Here is a 19,363-nt window from a genome sequence, read left to right as displayed (position 1 = left end):
GTTTTTTCAGTTTCTATTCAGTAATATATATTTTTTTATTCACTATAGTTGAGTTATTTTATAGTAATATTTGCTACATATTTTCAACAAATTTAAAATTAATTTCTATTAAGTTATATTATCTACTCATTTCCTAATTTAGTAATATTTTTATAGAAATATACAGTAATATGTTCTACTCACTATAGTAAGGTAGTTAAATATATTATTTAATTGTACAATAATTTGTATTTATACATTATTAATAGACCTGTTAATATTTTAAAATCTTAATACATCACATTTTATTCATTTATTTAATCAAATTAATAATGTTTATTTTAATCTTAAGTGTTTTTCTCTCTCTCTTTACACTCAGTTTAAGAACACCTGACCTTGACAGCAGTTCTGGTCATGACAAAAGTAAATCAGGCACAATTTAGTAATCGTATCAGATTATTAAACAATGCGAGTTTAGAATATTACAATTTATTAAAAAAACACTTGACAAATAGATCCAGAATATCTGGCCTTAATCTGAAAAATATGCTTATTATTTAGGAAGTACTTTGTCTTGCATAAATGTGTTAATATTTTGTGTACAACATTAAACATGAAAGCATATTAGTTTGTTTTTCTTTAATCAATATCACAAACTTCAAAAAGTTAAAAAATCAAAATAAAATAAAAACATTTCAGGGGTAATATTGTTTCAGTCATTATGGTTTCAATGTCCACAATATCCATTTCCATCCCATTTTTTGTGATATTTCAATGACATCAAACAGGAAGTGAACATTTTAGGTGGGAGAACAGTATAAACAGAAGCTCTTCTCCTGGAGGCATTCACTCAAGACCCTTAATCAATCGATTACTATTTGAATGGAAATCCATAGTAGTGGAGATAGAGAAGCCGCCAGGTTTAAAGATTAATGAGCTCTGGGAAGTAAGCATGCATTCTGATGAAACAGTCACACTAAATTGACGTTATGAGATATTATATGCACCAAAGAATGAGATGGCAGTGAAAACAGATCAATGTGTCATATTGCAAAATTCACAAAGTCGAATTACTCCCAACTTGGGTACAAATAAAAACTACATTTGGAATAAACCTGACAAAGTATGTTTTATTTTGTCATGTACACTTTCTTAGATTACATTGTGGTGAAATAAAATCAGAACCAGTTAAGAAGAAACGGACAAGCAAGCATTTCTTTAACGTGTCTAGAACAGAGTGGGAAGCAAGACGTGACGGCAGAAGCTCAAAGCTGCCAGCTTGTGTGAGGTGAGAGAAAGTGTGTTTTGAGTCCTGCAGGCTTCATCCTCTCCAGTCCTGGTCATTTCCACAGGGTCTGACTGGAGGTTTTCACACATTCAGAAACATCTAACTTCCTCCCACTGTTGCACATCTTGGCCAGGTTCTGCAGCGGTAAGTAAAGACATTTAAATGTAAATGCTGATCATATTTTTTGCTTAAAAGTCACCCAAAATGAACATTTCCTGAATACCATATTTCCTCAAATAAAAGCCTGTAGTCAAATAAACGCCGGGCCTCTGATAGTGGCCGGGGGCGTGGTCAGCACAAACAAAGGCCGGTCTCAAATAAAGGCCGGGGGAAAATGAGTGGATAATCTTCAAAATGCCATTAATTTAATGCGAAACCATCCTGATGCCACGCGCCCCGATGCGAGTCATGCTAGTGCGACACACACTAATCCTGGTCTCTTCTATAGTTAACCTAAAAACTTTACAGGGATTGCTTTGTAAATGAAATTGAGAATATAACGGATGCATGTGCCATTTTAAATAGGCTACTGTAGTCAATGAGAGATGCGACGTCTGTGAAAATGCCGTGTCAGACAGGCCACAAATATCTATCTTCACAATTCGTGCGCCTCAATCTGCTCCGTCAGTAGTCAGAGCACTGATCAGGGAGTCAGTCCATGTCCTGATCAGTGTCCTGTCTACTGAACTAGGGAGCTGATTAAGACGCACCTAATATTAGCCTCTCGTCTCTTTTATGTCTTAAGGGTGTCCCCTTATGTCTTAAGGGTGATGAGACGTAATGCTCGGCTAGATTCGCTGAGAACTCGTTCATCTTCGGATGCAGAGCTGAGCGCGGAATTACATTTCTTAAAAAAATCAATGATATTTGTCCACTGGAACGATCACTTTAAATTGAAAACGGTTTACATAAAGCAATTATATTTCAAACAGATGGAATTAGAAATACAGGCCTGCCCCTAATAAAAGCCTGCTTCAAATAAAAGTCGGTTCCCATCGGAAGTTCAGGTAAATAAAGGCCCCGGTGTTTATTTGAGGAATTACGGTATTTACTCACCCAAAGACCATCCTCAATGTATATGACTTTCTTTCCTCAGCGGAAGAGAAATCAATGTTTTGGAGGAAAATATTCCAGGACTTTTCTCCATCTAATACAAGTGAATGGGGCTCACCGTAGACCATTATTGACAGTCCAAAAAACATATTTAGGCAGCGTCAAAGAGCTCCAAACGACCACGGTCGACAAATAAGAGTTGAGTATTTCTAGTAGAGATGTAGGACACCGATACCAGTAATGTTATCAGTCCTGATACTGCGCTTGTGTACTTGAAATCATTAAAATGTGCCGATATCGTACAGTGTTTGAGTGTGTGTGTGTGTGTGTGTGTACAGTACAGTGCTGTGACAAAGAAACATATACAACAGAGCAAACAGAGCAGAATGGACACATCAGAGAAGGATCAACTGTATCAACTGAACAGAATGTTAAACAAATTAAACATTTACGCAAGGGCTGCATGATACTGAAAAACAAACGCGACATTGCGATATTTTAAATAATTGTGTTGATTTTGTAGGGAAGTGAATCTGCATTGAAAATAATAAATTACAAGCATAGATAAATACAATAGAAGATAGATAACACTAAAATAAGCAGTGCTTCATGTTTTTCAGGTAAATTTAACCGTATTCAGGTACAGAAATTCAATAAAATGTCTATAAAAAAAAAACGTAAAAAAAAAACTATAAATAAAATAGAATTAATACAAATCATCTATGTTAAAGTTACAAAAGTTATTTTCTCTTTCTGTTATGTTGTTTAATAACCGTTGGTGATGGAAGGGGTGAATTTTTCATTGAATATTCAACCTGGATTAGTAACACAGATTCTGCTGTAGTCAGTGCCTGGGTTACGTGTGTGTGTGGGGCGGAGCTATCAAAATAGGGGCGAGACCATAGACTTATGGACAATAGACAAAAAATATGGCCGTAGTGTCCGTGACGTCACTCATAGGATTCCGATAAGCCGCTCTGAAGCTTAAAGTAGAGTCGAGCTGGGCGTCGCCATCTTGCGAGCGCTTCATAGCGTGTCACTCCCGGATAACAGAAAATGGGCAAAGAGGCGGGGTGTGGGCGGAGCTTAGGTGACACAATGACTATAGATGGCGGATAAACGGCTATCCACCTGTTACTCAAAGTAACCACGCCCTTAATTATGCAGAACTTTAAGGCTTTAAATGAATTAGTAATATAAAAATTATTTATTAAAGTACTGGGTGTTTACTTGTCTTCAACAATGTTTTAAATTTAGGCTAGTAGTTTTTGCTGTAATAGCAACTTTGTACTAAAGAATTGTAATATTTTACTGATATCTAAACATTAGAACCACTGATCCAACCGGGCCAGTAGAAAAGATTCTTAGCACTGAGCACATATCTCTAAATATGTGCTGTGCTATTAAATAAAAAATAAAATATGATAGAGCAATAGAATGAACAGTGAAAGTAACAGATGCCTGTACAGTACATTTTAACAGACATAAATAAGCACAAAAATAACTGAAGGAAATATAAATTTGCTACACAAATTAAACCAATGTGCATGACTCTGGTTTCTTTTCTCTACCTAATATGTCTAAAAATTACAACTGCAATGAAAATACAGGTACAGGGTATATACACCAATCCTTAAGTTAAATTTACTACTTTTTAATACCTTTTTTACTACCTTCAGAATATTTTTTAAAACCATCACGATACTGAATTGCAAGTGTTAATCAGCGACCTTTCTATTATTTACACAGATTTTGACATATATAACAAACAAAAAAGAATAGATTTAGAATCGACACCAGGAGGAAATCTGTTAAGTTATCATTCAGACACAGTAAAATAGATCTCAACATTCACAAAGGCTGGTTAAGGAGAAGCATTACTGCATACACATTTGATTTCAATTAATAATTGGTAATTCAGCAATTAAATTATTTAGTGTTTTTTCCCAACAACAAAACCTGAGCCAAATATTACATTTCTATAACTGTGATAAGTTGTTGAATTAAACAAAATACTAAAAACTAGTCAATCGATTAAAAACTTTAACTAGATTAATCACACATTTTTTCTGTGATTAATCGCAATAAAAAAAGTTTTTGTACGTTTTTAATATAATAATTTCACAGTTAATCAAATTAATGTAGAAACAACATAAAGACAGTATATTTTAAATACTTGTTTAAATGGCATCTTTTTATGAATGAAGGCCAGTATTACTGATATCAATTACTGATTTTTTTTTTTACATTCATTATTAGGATTTCAAAAATATAACAGTTTTTAATTTAAGTAAACTTAAAACAATGCTAACATAAATCCATTATAAATGTCATGTTTATTCCTGCCCTTCCTGTCTTAACAGTAAGGAAATATACAGAAATGTAATACAGTTATCAAAGTTATATGTAGTCTGCACTGCATAAACTATAAATTAAATAGTTAATCCTTATTAAAGCTACAAAAGTTATTTAGTCAAGCGCAGCGAGTCATTTTCTCTGTTCCCTTTGTTCTTTAACTTTACTGACAGGAAGCTTTATTGGCTGCGGTCCCTTTAAGAGCAGACAGACACGCGGATCAATGGATCGCGCCTCATTCTCTCACAACTCTTTGTTCATTTTAGACTATATATACATCGTTTAAGATTGCTCTTATGAGGATAGTCGTTGAAGATATGCCTTGAAGCAAGTCTAAAATAAAACGTAAGCCAGCCACTTCTGTTGAGCGCGCTGTGCTCTGAGATGATGCCGAACGACCACTGAATATGACGTCAGCATCAAACATACGCTGAGACGGAGACGAAAGATCTTTGATTATGTGCCCAGATATAAAGCCCATATTTAAACGAACTAACGCGAACGCAGATAGAATTTCAATCAGAATAGGACACCTGATAGTCTGAAAAAATAATACCTAATTTGGAAAGAAATAATACCTCTGAGGCCAAATTTAACACTTTTAATGGCCTTAAATTTGACAATTTTGATTTATCACTTTTTAATACTTTTTAAAACCCCGCGGACACCCTGAGGTATCACAAGTACCAAAGATGAAAGGATCTGTATCAGCCTAGTTCTGGAAAAAGTGGTACTGGTGCATCCCTAATTTGTAGTTAAAAAGAATATCATTCTTTCACTTGAGAAGACCCTTATTTGGCGGATGGGTCGTTTGGAGCTCTTTGACGCTGCCTAAATATGGCTTGGACTCAAAAAGGGACTACGGTGAGCCCTGTTCACTTTCAATATATGGAGAAAAATCCTGAGTGTTTTCCCCCAAAACCGTAATTTCTCTTCAGCTGAGGAAAGAAAGTCATATACATCTTGGATGGCCTAGAGGTGAGTAAATAATCATTTTGGGTTGAACTATTCCTTTAATGCACACACTTTGTTCCTTTGTGTTGACGGATTTCCTATTGAAACATATCATGTCACGGTTGAACCTTTTTTAAAGCTACACTGTGTAACTTTTTTAATTTATTCTTAGCTAAAAACACTTAGTTCTTTTAAAAATATATGTGCTCATTAATGTATATTTACATCTTTCATGTAATAAAGTATTCTCGTAAGTTTATAATATGCCATTGAAAATACATACGGGTGAGGGGTTCGAATGGCGGTCGCCATGTTGCTCCTCCATCTTGAAAGTACATTAGCCAAAGAGGGACATACCCATAAATTCAAGCTTTGCTTTCCGCGTTTTGAAACTCGATGGCACTGTGTCGAATGTGAAGAGGGGGATTGCCATGATAATCTTGAGCCCCGTTTCCACCAAAATTACCCGGAACAATTTGTACCAGGAACTTTTTTAAAGGAACTTTTCTCCCCCCAGACCTGCAACTCTCTGTGCATTTCCACTAGGCTTGGGCGGTAATACGGTAAAATGGTATACCGCGGGATCTAAAAATAGCAACGGTATCAGTTTCAATACCGTCAAACCGTCAAAAAAAAAAAAAACATATCAACTTACATATTCCTGATCAACGCATTAATTATTAAATATTTAATATTTAATAAGTTGAACTAATTAAACTATTTACATATTAAACATGATTTATTTATTTAATGCCTAAATATGTGTATGCGCTTTTGTCGTGACAGCGTGGATGAGAGAGAGAGAGAGGGGAAAAGACGGCGAGTCGTGTTATTCGGTCTCGAAAAAGAACACAACTTCTGCAGTTTGGAAGTATTTGGGGTTTTGATCGAACGAGAAGGGAGAGGCGGTAAATACAGACGAGGCAATTTGCAAATTGTGCAACAAAAAGATGACCGCGAGAGATGGAAATACCTTGAACCTAAGGGCGCATATACTCACTGCTGCGTGGATGAAAAACCAAGCGCACCCTCGGACGCTGTAATATTGCCGAAGCCTTTTGTCACACAGCTGGCAATGTAAGCAATAAGCATGAACTCCACAAGAATCAAGTGGACATGGGACTCACAAAACAAATGTCAATTGCCTGACAATTGCCTCATAACGGTAAGCATAAAACGTGCAGAGTTCCTCAGGGGCTCAAATGTAAAAAAAATAAAAGTACAGTATATATATATATATATATATATATATATATATATATATATATATATATATATACATACATACTTTGCATCACATAAATAAATTATATTAAAAAGTAGGCTATGTTAAAATAGAAAACCTTTTTTTCTGTATTTTTTATCAAATATATGCAGACTTGACTCACATAAGGAACTTAAAAATCTGAATGCAAATTTTAACAAATGGAATAACATTAATGGGCTTATTTTTTATGCATTCATTCGTTTAGGCCTATTCATTCGTTCTTTTGTTTATTTAGGCCAGTTAACTCATTCATTCGTTAAAAGAACGAATGAATAAGCCTAAATAAATATCGGCAAAAAACAAAAAACAAGCCGATGCAATCGCAGGTCCCGCGGCATCGGCACAGGACCGAGTCGGAGCTCAAATGACAGCCCACTGTTTGGAGCAATTTACTCGAGGACCCACTTCTCTGGTGGAAAAATGCTACCGGGCGTTTTCCCCAGGTGGCACGAAAGCCAACTGTGCGTCTGTGCCACAAGCACAACGGTTTTCAGCCCCGCAGGTAAAGTTGTCAGTCCACGACGTGCCCTGTTAAAGCCAGACAAAGTAAACGTTGGTTTTTCTAGCAAAAAATCTTGACTAGATTTGATGCCACTTGCCATTCGTTTCTTTTTTCTTTCTTTTTCTCCCCCATTTCATTTATTGTTATTTATTTAATTAATTAATTCGTTAATCAATTGATTCAGGTAGCCTATTTTATTTGGTTTTCGTTAAAAACAATATTGTTCAGAAGACTGGAAAGAAGTTATTTTTATTTAGGCCTATTGCTTTGCAATCATTTTTATAATATGGATGTTAAATGTTAATTCAACTCTGGTTGACTGTTGTGGGTCTATTTACACTTTTTTTTATAAGCTGCTATTTAAAGTTGTTCCGGGCAGTGTGATTTGATTTAATTCATTTGTGTGCGCGTCTCTGCGCTAAACCTGTTCTGGAAGTTTATGTTAATTTAATTATGTTTGACTGTTGTATTGCACTTTTTTTAAACTGTTATTTGTTGCTAATAACAGTTGTTAATATTGTTGTGCATGTTATTTTGTGATTGTTTCAGTATTAATTTTTGGTATTCAGTTTCTGAACGGTTTTGGCACAAGCCAACAGTTTGTTGACACTGTCTGAGCCTTAAATCAAATATTTTAATTATTCACGGTAATACCGTATACCGAGGTAAAATAGGGAGGAGGTTTGACGGTATCAAAATTTGGATACCGCCCAAGCCTAATTTCCACCGCGATCTAAAGATCCGTGAAGATTAGGCAGATTAGTCCGGTGATGTAGGACTGCGCGCGACTGCACCTCCAAGTCAGTGACGGACAGTAATAATTTTTGTGTGTACGGATTGAAAGATTTAGTGGACTGTTTACATGAGACGTTATCTAAACCGATCTGGTGTTTACATGTGATGACTTTCAATTGCAATCATTTTGTCACATGCAGTTTGTCTGCCGCATCAAAAATGTCAACGCTGTTTTCTCCAGCGGCTGAATGTGTTAACTGTAGCCATAGCAACTCTTAACGGCCACCAGGACTAATACAGTATTATATAAGCTATTTATCTGTTGTAAAGTGTAATAATCATCTCAGAAGAACAAAAAATTCTTCTGTCAGGCGCAGTTGAAGTAAAAACTGCCTGGGGCAATATACGCTGTGTCATTACTCCAACATTATCTTCATAACTTACGAAATAAAAAGTTTACCCCTCAGAAAAATTTACTTTCTTGTCAACATGAGCGCGGCGCGCGCTGTCACGTCATGTAAGGACACACACTTAAAAGTAATCAGTCAGGTCGTTTACATGGTGAAAAAAAATTAATAACGAGTATGGAAGAGATTCAAGCTGTGCTGCTTTTGCTGGTTATGTATAGGTTTACTAAGGTAATTAACAACGCCAGAAAAGAGCACTAATATGCAGATTCAATAGCATGCAGCATATTTAGAAATCTTGTAAAGCTAGATTTATATATTATGTATATTATTATCAGCTATTACGGACATTGCACGTGAGATGGCTGAGATGAACGCGCGCCATCAGACAGAGAGCAAGACTGATATTTACTGAACGCAGACCGAACCTCGCAAAAGACTTTTAAAAATGCCGATTGAAATAAAATGCTGTGAGCTCAACCAATCAGCATGTTCAGAGCTCAAGTCCCGCCATCGAAAGTTCCTGAACTTTGGGAAAGTACTACATTGCGAGCAGGGCCGTTTGGAGGGGGAAATATTTACCCGGAACTTCATTTAGACCCTGGTTCCTGCAGTCAAAACACACCGAGTGTGTACCACCCAAAGTTCCTGGGTAAAGTTCCTGTGGTGGAAACGGGGCTTTGGACTAAATCGGCCACCGTAGGAGTTAAGATGAAATGAGAATTAAGAGGAACAGAAACTATTATTCACTGGATGGTCATATACCTTTAAACCGCTAGATTGGGGTAAAATATCACAGTGTAGCTTTAAATAGTCACAGGCACAATCTTGAGCGACTACTTATAGTTTACGGGGAGGGACATTCTCATTCTGAAGAGCATTAAAGCAACACAGGGTAACTTTTGGCACTGCATGCCAAACGCAGAAGAACATTGTAGCCGGAGCTACTTCTCTGTTTATGTCTATGGCAAACCACCCAGGGGCTATGCTCCTCCTCAACCGTGCAACCCGAACCGCACTAAAATATTCAGAATATAAACACTTATTTTAAGTGTACCATAATGATTCAGGATAAGACAAAAGCACGGTTTGGAAAATGGATTCATGATTTACTCACTCATTATATCAATTTTGCAAATTGAGTACAAAAAAAGTTGCATAGTGTTGCTTTAGATAGAACATGTATTCGACCTAAAATATCTACATGAAGCCCCCTGAGATTTTAAGCTAATATTTCAATAATTGAACACTTGATTTGCATGTTCAAAGTTCTCAAATGTTGATCACATTTCCTGGGGTCTAACAGGTATTTCACAAACGATGGTGTTTGAGCATTGACTTACACTAGCAGCTCTAGCGATACTGTTGGGAGACTGAAGAGCCGCCAGTTCATTGAGGATTCTCTTCAAATCATTGGCACACGGTTCTGCTGTAAAATAACAATGATCACATTAAAACAGACAGAATTTGCTTTATGCGTGCAGGGGAATTATTTAAAAGACTTATAATTAGTACATATAACGATGCACCAAGTAATATTTAAAACACAAACGCAAAGTTCTACATGGAAAGAACGAAATGGTACTTTTGAGAAACTATTACATTTAATTTTCTGTTAATTAATCTGTTTAATTTCAGAATAATATATTGTGTCAAAATAAAGGCTTAATATTTCATTATATTACAACAGAGGTTGTGTTGTTTTGTTCTACATTGAGGTCATATATTCTTGCATTGAGTAATAACCAGTATCCATTACAGGAATTATTAAAGGGGTTCTAGTATGCTTTTTTCCATGTTCATCTTTCTTTAGTGTGTAATGTTGCTGTTTGAGAATTAAAAAATCTGCTAAGTTGTGCAAAACACAAAGTCCCTTCAGCAGTTCTTCTCTATATCAGTTTCAGTGTTCTTCCGGGAACCAACACGTCACAAATGTCCTCATTTAAATAACTTCCGCTTAAGGCATACGCAAAATAAAAGTGCGGGCCTGCTTGAGATGTGTTGTTGTCATGTCCAAGAAACACTGTTTTTTCCACCTCTGCACATTACTGTAACTAGATTTTTGCAAAGATGGTGCAGCTTGATCAGACTGATCTTCTTGACTGTCATTATCAGACTCTGGCTCAAACTGATACGTCAAAGTGTTTACAGCGCCTCGGGAAAGTCCATGACTTTAATTCTAAGAGGAAGTCGGAATCTTGTACTTACGGTAATTCAATCAAGGTATGAACATACTTTAAAATACTACATTATCATGATTATATGATCAGACATTTTTGATTGAGGAATAAATTAATCGTGCAGCAAATATGCCTGCAAACAGGCTAAATCTACAATATCATAGAAGTCAGTGTAGTAAACCAGTTATCAAGCAGCAAAAAATGGTTTTAAACAACTTTAGAGGTGCTATTGCTTTCAGTACGCCTTTGTTAGTCTTTAGCAGACTGTTGTTTCTGCATATTAGCACGTACCTGGCTCAGGTGCAGACTGCAGTTGAAGGTATGGATGATCGAGGAGTTCTGCTATGGAAATCCTTTCTCTGGGATTGCGAACTAAACATCTCTGAAATTAAGAGGTTGACAGTAAGCACCGCACAATGAAATTGTTGAGGTCAATAATTGACTACGTTCACAACACGTGCGCCAATAATGCAACGATTTCAAATCATCGGAGTAAGGATGTTTGCATGACATATAAGTTTTAAATGACACTCTTCAGTTTAAATCGCTCTCTCCTAAATCTCATTATGATCACAGTAAACGTGGTCAATGAATTCAGCACAGCCAAACATTCTGCACACCTTAAGCACATCAAGTAGGTCCTTTTCTGGAATATCGGGAAAGTCGATCTCATGGGACGGGTCTATAATGGCATGGATTTTGCTTATCTGATTGGTGATGTTCTGGAATGGAGTCTTTCCATAAGTCATGCAATACAGGATACATCCCAGAGACCACACATCCCCTTTAGCACTGATCTGAAAACAGCAAAGAAAAGAATGATAGGATCAGACTGTATAAATCCACCTTTCTATGCAACATTAGCATCAGAGCCGATAAAGACTTTGAGGCACTAAAATATAAACTCTTCTCACCTTCGACCCTGGCTTTCCATTGGAGGACGTGTCTTTAATGGCCTCTGGTGGCATGTAGTTTAGCGTTCCCACCTGGTGGACATTATGAAAACAAGTAAATCTAAGTAGAACAGACCAGAAACAACATTTCTCTCTAGATCACAGTTCTGTTGCAACCCAACCTGCGAGTCCTTCATGATGCTGGTCACGTCAGGTTGAATACGGTTGGCGATTCCAAAGTCTATCAGTTTCAGCGAAGCGTCCACAATCACAAAATTAGCTGGCTTTAAATCACTGTGGACGATACCTTTAAAGGAATTGCAAAGAAATTAATCACTTAAAGTGTGCAATAATGAATTTCCGGTTACTCTACACGGGTAAATAGACCCCTTAATCGCCTGCTCTAGCTGGAGGCAAAACATAAGGAAGAAATCAAAGCATCCACGCTAAAGGTTTGAGATTTTGCACTTTTGACTTTAAAATGTCGTCTTCTTGTGTTTTTGGCTGCCAAAATAGAAGGAACAGCACTTTTTGGTTCAAAACTAAAGCTTTACCGGATCCCGACAGACATTCCTTCACAGAAATCAAGAAGACAATTGTGGTTGAAGGAGACGATCATACATAATGCTTGTGTTTGCAGTGCACACTTCATATCAAGTAAAATCTATGCATTTGAACTGGTGTGTTGGTTTTATCTAGTACAAAGTTTCTTTTTTATAGGTGAAAAGTCGTCAACCTTCATCGCACTATAGTTTAAAAGCTAGCTAGCTTAAATGTTAAACAAACATACAGCGATATGTGTGTGCCATCCTTTGAATGCTCTCTTAAAATAATCAGAGAGTTAATTAACAAAAATAGCTGTCACGGTCCCGCAGAGTCAGTGACTGTACATATTATGAGCGTTTCGAACCTTCTTCTGCATCCATGTTTAAAAAATCCCTTCAAAAACACGCTTGTCAGCATTGCGTCCAGTGCCTTTTTTTGCCTCCAGCTAAGCCTTGCCCACCATGAAACGTTGCCAATGTTTACAAACTTTTAACGGGTCTATTGCAATAAAGGATTTTTTTTAAATCGAGTATTCAAAAAACTGTTAAAGGAAGTGTATGTAAGATTGTGGCCAAAACTGGTACTGAAATCCCTTTCAAATGACTGTAGAGCGGTGTATCCCCCTCCCTCTCCCCCTGATTTGAGGTTGCCAGTTTGGCTGCAGGATCAGCAGAACGTTTGTAGCTGCAGCTGTGGTAACTCGAGCAGACCTGGCAACCCATATGCCCAAACACTACTGACTTCGTGATTGGTCGATAGGTGGAGGGCGGAGCTTCAGGCCAAAACACAACATCTTAACATCAACATCAGTTGAGGGCTGCAACAACAACTTTAAAATGACAATATCCTGGCCGGACTACTGTTGTCAGTGATAGAAGTATTTGAACTAAACGTGATTTCTAAATGTCTAGTGACATATCAGGGCCATTTTATGATTAATTGAAATATATTTCTTAAATACAGTTCCTTTAATCAAGGAATCGTGACAGCCCTATATCAATGCATCACCCAGCCCTATTTGAACGGCCCTGAATGCTTTGAAACAGTAAAAGTGATGGCTGTACAGAGACTGTGAGAGGTGATGGTCACCATGTTTGTGGATGGTGTGCACGGCCTCCAGCATATTCCTCCAGTAGCATTTCCTATCCAGCGGGTTGACGGACTTGCGGTTGCGTAGCCAGGTGTTGAGATCCAGATGGCCGCACTCCATGAGCATGTAGATGTAGCTGTTGGTGATCTCACTGCAAAGCAAACAGGCTCATCACACTAGAATCAAAGCATTTACAGTGCTTTCCAAACATGGGCAAATCACAGACACACTTACTAGTCATAGAGTTTAATGATCTGGTCACTGTACTGTTGAAGATGATTCAAGTGCTCAATCTCATTCTTATAGCTCTCCACTGCCTGCGCATCAGCCTCCTCTAGATTCACATATTTCACAGCGAACACATGCTTCTTGTGGTCAAAAACCTGATAGACCTAAAAAAGAAAAGAAAAATATATTTCTGTTACCCACAATGGATCGTACGCAATTATACGCTCCACACGTCATTTCTTTCGTACCTTACTGGATCCGCCTCGACCGATCATCTTGAAAATGAAGAACTGTTTGCCTTTGATTGTGATGGATTCATTTGAGAAAGCAGAGGAGGGCGTCTGAAGGGTGAAAGAATGTTACAAAATGAATTGAAGAAATGAAACCGAGGGCAACATGATACCCACACACGTCCCATTTATCCACAACTCCATTCTGGTGTGTAACACTCAATTTTCATGATCCAATCAATTCTTGATGAATAAAGTCAGGTCTCTATGACAAGCCGATTTGATTTTAGGTGTATGAATTTTGGATAATCAACAGCTAGATTTTTCATTAGTTATAATTGAATTCTTGATATCAGCAATGTATTTTTACTAGTAAAAACTTACATTTTTGATGCACTTATTTTATTTTAATATTTTATTGCCACTGGTAAAAATGTGGATATCAAAAATTACAAAATCACTCTTATTTCACTCTGAAAAAAACGATTTGCAGCTAGTAAAAAGCATAATTCATGATATTTGCAATTGCATTTTCACTAGTTAAATACCACAATAATCTAGAGCGTCTTGCATCGCCTATAGGCCTTAAAACAATCAGCGAATGGCGGACGGGTGTGGCTTTAAAATTTGATCAAAAACATTGGTGCGGCTGGATGGCGGGCGGATGATGAGTTTTGTGATGTGGTTGTGGATGAAATAACGGCTCATCCGCGCATTTCTGATTGCTATTATTAAACCTTTGACAAAATCACACCGAAAAATTCAGATCTACATTGGCACTGCCACTGACCCAGAGAAAGGCATCTATAATGCGTATCATGTCTTTTCACAGTATCGTTATTTCTGTGTTACACATTTTCCAGTAAAGTACTGGAATTAAAGTTTATATTTTGGATAAAAACACTGATGTCTACGGAAGCGATCAAAATAATAATCAACAATTAAAAGTAACTTCATATCAAGATTGTATCATTACATCTATGCGCCACTAGGTGGCCAGGTCTCGATTTAGGTGCACCCAAATTTTTCCCCAGCTCAAGTCACATTTAAAGGGTTAGTTCAGCCAAAAATGAAAATTATTTCATTAATTACTCACCCTCATGCCATTGGACACCCGTAAGACCTTCATTTATCTTCAGAACACAAATGAAGATATTTTTGTTGAAAGCTGATGGCTGAGAAAGGCTTCAGAAAGGCCTCCATTGGCATTCAGTACATTCCCACTCACAAGACCCATAAAGGCACTAAAGACGTCGATACAAAGTCCATCTCACTACTGTGGCTGTACAATAATGTTAGAAAGTGACAAGAATAGTTTTAGTGCGCAAAAAAAAAAAAACATAATAATGACTATCTGCCAAGTTATTGTCTTCCGTGCAGGTCTCGGACGTGAACTCAGGCGATATCGGCGCTCCTCCTCTTCCGGGTCATGTATCTGAACGGCAGATCTGCGTCATATTCTCGCGCATGCGTCGAGTTCACATCAATAACTTGGTGGATAAAGTCGTTATTTTGATTTTTGTGCGCACAATAACTATTTTCGTGGCATTGTAAAATTATTGTACAGCCACTGTAGTGAGATGGACTTTGTATCGACGTCTTTAGTGCCTTTGTGTGCGATTAATTGACAGTTAACTCATGACAGTCTTGATTAATCGCGATTAAATATACAGTCCCTGACAAAAGTCTTGTCGCTTGTGTACAAATTGACCTAAAGTGCCGCTGAAATATACTTCTAATCAAGATTTTTTTACAAGAAATGGCTCATTTTAATCCCACCAGCTTTTGTGATAATGTTTCAGTGAAAAACTAAACTTTCAAAAAGTCTTCTAATATTCACAGCTTGGTAAAGCCCATTGAGTCAATTTTTGCAAAGACATAAGTGTTGTCACCTTGTCATATGAGCTTCACCTGTGACTAATAATGGATCAATTAGGTCTCAAGTGTGTATAAAAAGAACCCCAGTACGCTAGACCTTCACATCAACTGAAACTAGACCTCTGCAAACATGCCTAAGATTCACCCTGAGACTAAAGTTTTGATTATCAAGAGGCTGAAGACCAGATCCACTGCTGATGTGGCAGACACCTTCAATGTGTCTCAGCGTCAAGTACAGAGGATAAAAAAAAAGATCTGAAGAGACTGGAGACGTTTTTGACAAGCCCAGGTCAGGCAGACCCCGCAAGACAACTGCTCGAGAGGACCGTTTGTTGGCTTGAAAATCCAAGGCCAGCCCATTTTCCACTGCAGCAGAGCTCCACGAGACCTGGTCACCTGAAGTCCCTGTGTCAACCAGAACAGTTTCTGGTTCGGATTCTGTCTCGAAATGGCCTCCATGGTCGAATCAGTGCCCGGAAGCCAGCACTAAACAAAAGACAATTGAAAAACCGTGTGGCATTTGCCAAGGCCCACAGCCTGCTAAAAGGATGGACGCTGGAAAAGTGGCAGAAGGTGGATTTTTCAGATGAATCTTCTGTTGAATTACACCACAGTCGCCGCAAATATTGCAGGAGACCTACTGGAGCCAGAATGGATCCGAGATTCACCCAGAAAACAGTGAAGTTTGGTGGCGGAAAAATCATGGTCTGGGGTTACATCCAGTATGGGGGTGTGCGAGAGATCTGCAGGGTGGAAGGCAACATCAATAGTCTAAAATACCAAGAAATCTTAGCTACCTCTTATATTCCCAACCATAAAAGAGGCCAAATTCTGCAGCAGGACGGTGCTCCATCGCATACTTCCATCTCCACATCAAAGTTCCTCAAGGCGAAGAAGATCAAGATGCTCCAGGATTGGCCAGCCCAGTCACCAGAGGAATAATATTGATGAACTCTGGGAGGCATGCAAGACTGCTTTCTTAGCTATTCCTGATGACTTCATCAATAAATTGTATGAATCCTTGCCAAACCGCATGGATGCAGTCCTTCAAGCTCATGGAAGTCATACAAGATATTAAATTTGAATCTCACAGCACCACAACTTAATTTGCTGACATATTTTTGTATATGCAGTAAATTTGTTCAATTTCTGTATAGGCGACAAAACTTTTGTCTTGCTAAAATGTGACCTTTCTGTCTTGATAAATGATAAATATTTTTTCTGTGAAAATTATTTATTTCAGTCCATTAAACATCATTTGGGAGGGTTTTAGCTTTTCATATGAGCTATTTCTAACACCAATGAATTAATTAAAAGTCAGGTTAATATCAGGTATTTCTAGAAAATAGATAAGCGACAAGACTTTTGTCAGGGACTGTATATCACCACGCTTTGATGATGGTCATAACAATCTGGTAACTACTGATAAGGTATTGTGGGCTACGGTAGCCTATAGTTGTTTATATTGCTTAATAAAATTGTGCCAGCTGGAACAAATGCTATAATACTGCTATAACTATAATTTGAACGTGGGGGAGAGGACGCTGGCGCTGTCTGTTCGCCGCTTCTCCACCCACAACAAATCATGTTAATGTACTATTAGATTTACATTTTATTTTATTTCCTTATGTTTGTGACTAGTCTAACAGTCAGAGCTACAATTGGGACTGTTGCTGATTGCTGGCAGCCACTGAGAGGTCGTTGAGAGGTCGTTGTTCGTCGTTTCGCCGTTTTCAACCGCTTCTCTAATGTTTACGTTTGAATTGCTGCGGTTGGTTTCTGGTTTGGAGGACATTTGATGTTTCTCGCCGCGGGTGCTCACTGGTGGTCTCCCTTGGGCTTGGGCTGCATGGTGGCTGAGGTTTGCACCGGGCTAGCGTCATCCGGGCCAGCGTCATCAGCGTCTGGCATGATGATGGGATGTTCCGCTTCTCAGCTGCGCCGCTGTTCCGTCCTGCATTGCGACCGTGGAGCGGCTTGGACATCTGCGCCGGCCCCGGTGTGTCCACAGAAGTGCCCGGAGGAATGTTCTGCCTCCTGCATGGTGCTGCAGCGATCCCCATCATTTGAATCATCATGAAGAAGACCCATCATCTGGTCTTCAGCTGTCGTGCCTCGGCGATGTCATCGGGACACTGCCGCTGGGAGAAATCTGAAACATGGAGTGGACCACAGTGTGCTGCGGAGCTAACAGTGTGCTGCGGAGCTAACAGAGACTTCCACCATCAGCTGTTTTCTGTCCACCATCAGCTCTGTTTCTGTCCACCATCAGCTCTGTTTCTGTTCACCATCAGCTCTGTTTCTGTTCACCATCAGCTCTGTTTCTGTTCACCATCAGCTCTGTTTCTGTTCACCATCAGCTCTGTTTCTGTTCTGTTTTCTGTGTTGGTTGATTGTTTGTAGTATTCTATATTTTTACTTGTTATTCATTTTTTGTTGTTATCCCCCCCCCCCCCCTTGTTGCACTTTGAGATTCTTCGGAATGAAAAGTGCATTATAAATTAAATCTATTATTATTATTATTATTAATAAAACGGCAATTAATTACACACAAACACCTTTTGTCTCCAGCTTCTTGATTCTCACGCCGCCTGAGCTGACACTGACAGGCGGTTGTCATTACAATAACGTAGTTTAGAGCGGCACGTTCTCACGCAAGCGCACACACCCTGAGTGAAATGGACTCACAAACCGTTTCAGCGTTGCCTTTGATACTAGGGTCTGAGGTGGGTCAGATCTGGCATATTTTAAATCTGCTTTTACAAGGCATTGGGTCTTTACACAGAAATTTGAAATGCCGAATTCGAAATGCCTTATGGGTCTATTTCTTTTCATTGTTCGATGTTGTTTCTTGCAGTTATTTTGCTGATGCTGACTGTCGTAACTTATTTATTCTCTGGTGCTCAGGTCATAATTTCAAACACACAGTATTGAACAGTGTAGGCCTACGGGAATATCTGGACCACAACCAATCAGAGGCAAGGACCCGCCCCATCTCTGTCTCTAATTGGTTTAGACCACAATATGATCCAATCATGCGTGCAAGTTCAGTCAAAGGAGAACAAACACTTTGTTCGTGGAGAGGCAGTGGATACAAACCTCTAGTATCAACCTTAATGTTATAAAACAACAAGAACAAAATTTTAGCAGTATGCAAAAAACAAACGGGTTGTATGACAGAATGGCGCCTCACCACTGGCCAACGCGGTTCACCAATGCCACAAAGCATGTGTGTGATGCTGACGCTGGAGCATCAAAACTAAGGTTAAACCACTGGAGTCACATAGACTCTTATAACATTGTCTTTACTGCCTTTCTGTGCCTTCAAAGTGTTTATTAAATAGCTGTCTATGGAGGGTCAGAAAGATCTCAGATTTCATCAAAAATATCTTCATTTGTGTTCTGAAGACAAATGAAGATCTTACAGGTTTGGAACAACATGAGGGAGAGGAATTAATGACAGAATTTTCTTTTTTGGTAGAACTAACAATTTAATCTGCTCTGCTTTCTTATCCGAAACAAAATATTTGGTTTTTAGTTGACAAGCATGATTATCTCTCGATCATACATTTCTGTGCCTGTTACATGTTTTGGAGATACGTGAGCCTCTTTACCTGTGATGGCTGCTGGATATAGGACACCTGGCTCTGAGGAGTGCAGGGCAACGGAGCGTGACCCATCTTCTGTGCCGTCGATGGAACAGACACAATCACCGGCCGCTGCTTTACCACAGGAGTGACGAAACTATTGAACAAACAGAAAGCATGGTCAAAGGGTT

At 38.4% G+C, this 19,363-nt stretch overlaps 1 protein-coding gene across 2 annotated transcripts in view; it reads right to left on the bottom strand.

Moving 5' to 3' along the window:
• Positions 1 to 1,089: 1,089 nt before the first annotated feature.
• ttk (ttk protein kinase) overlaps positions 1,090 to 19,363 on the bottom strand; it is a 34,056-nt gene continuing 15,782 nt past the window's right edge. Inside the window, exons 16-25 of one of the 2 annotated variants that reach the window (XM_067449321.1) lie at positions 19,200 to 19,329; positions 13,726 to 13,818; positions 13,484 to 13,641; positions 13,249 to 13,400; positions 11,796 to 11,920; positions 11,635 to 11,706; positions 11,341 to 11,517; positions 11,012 to 11,102; positions 9,884 to 9,969; positions 1,090 to 1,403 (exon numbers count right to left, since the gene is read on the bottom strand). In XM_067449321.1, coding sequence (XP_067305422.1) covers positions 1,320 to 1,403; positions 9,884 to 9,969; positions 11,012 to 11,102; positions 11,341 to 11,517; positions 11,635 to 11,706; positions 11,796 to 11,920; positions 13,249 to 13,400; positions 13,484 to 13,641; positions 13,726 to 13,818; positions 19,200 to 19,329 — 1,168 coding nt within the window. In that variant the 3' untranslated portion in view covers positions 1,090 to 1,319. The remainder of the gene's footprint in view (positions 1,404 to 9,883; positions 9,970 to 11,011; positions 11,103 to 11,340; positions 11,518 to 11,634; positions 11,707 to 11,795; positions 11,921 to 13,248; positions 13,401 to 13,483; positions 13,642 to 13,725; positions 13,819 to 19,199; positions 19,330 to 19,363) is intronic. The other variant, XM_067449322.1, reaches the window with a different exon arrangement.

This window comes from Pseudorasbora parva, chromosome 7, assembly GCF_024679245.1.
Source record: "Pseudorasbora parva isolate DD20220531a chromosome 7, ASM2467924v1, whole genome shotgun sequence".
NCBI classification, from domain to species: domain Eukaryota; kingdom Metazoa; phylum Chordata; class Actinopteri; order Cypriniformes; family Gobionidae; genus Pseudorasbora; species Pseudorasbora parva.
Note: the sequence above shows the minus strand (reverse complement) of the source record. Positions and strands in the feature narration are given on the sequence as shown.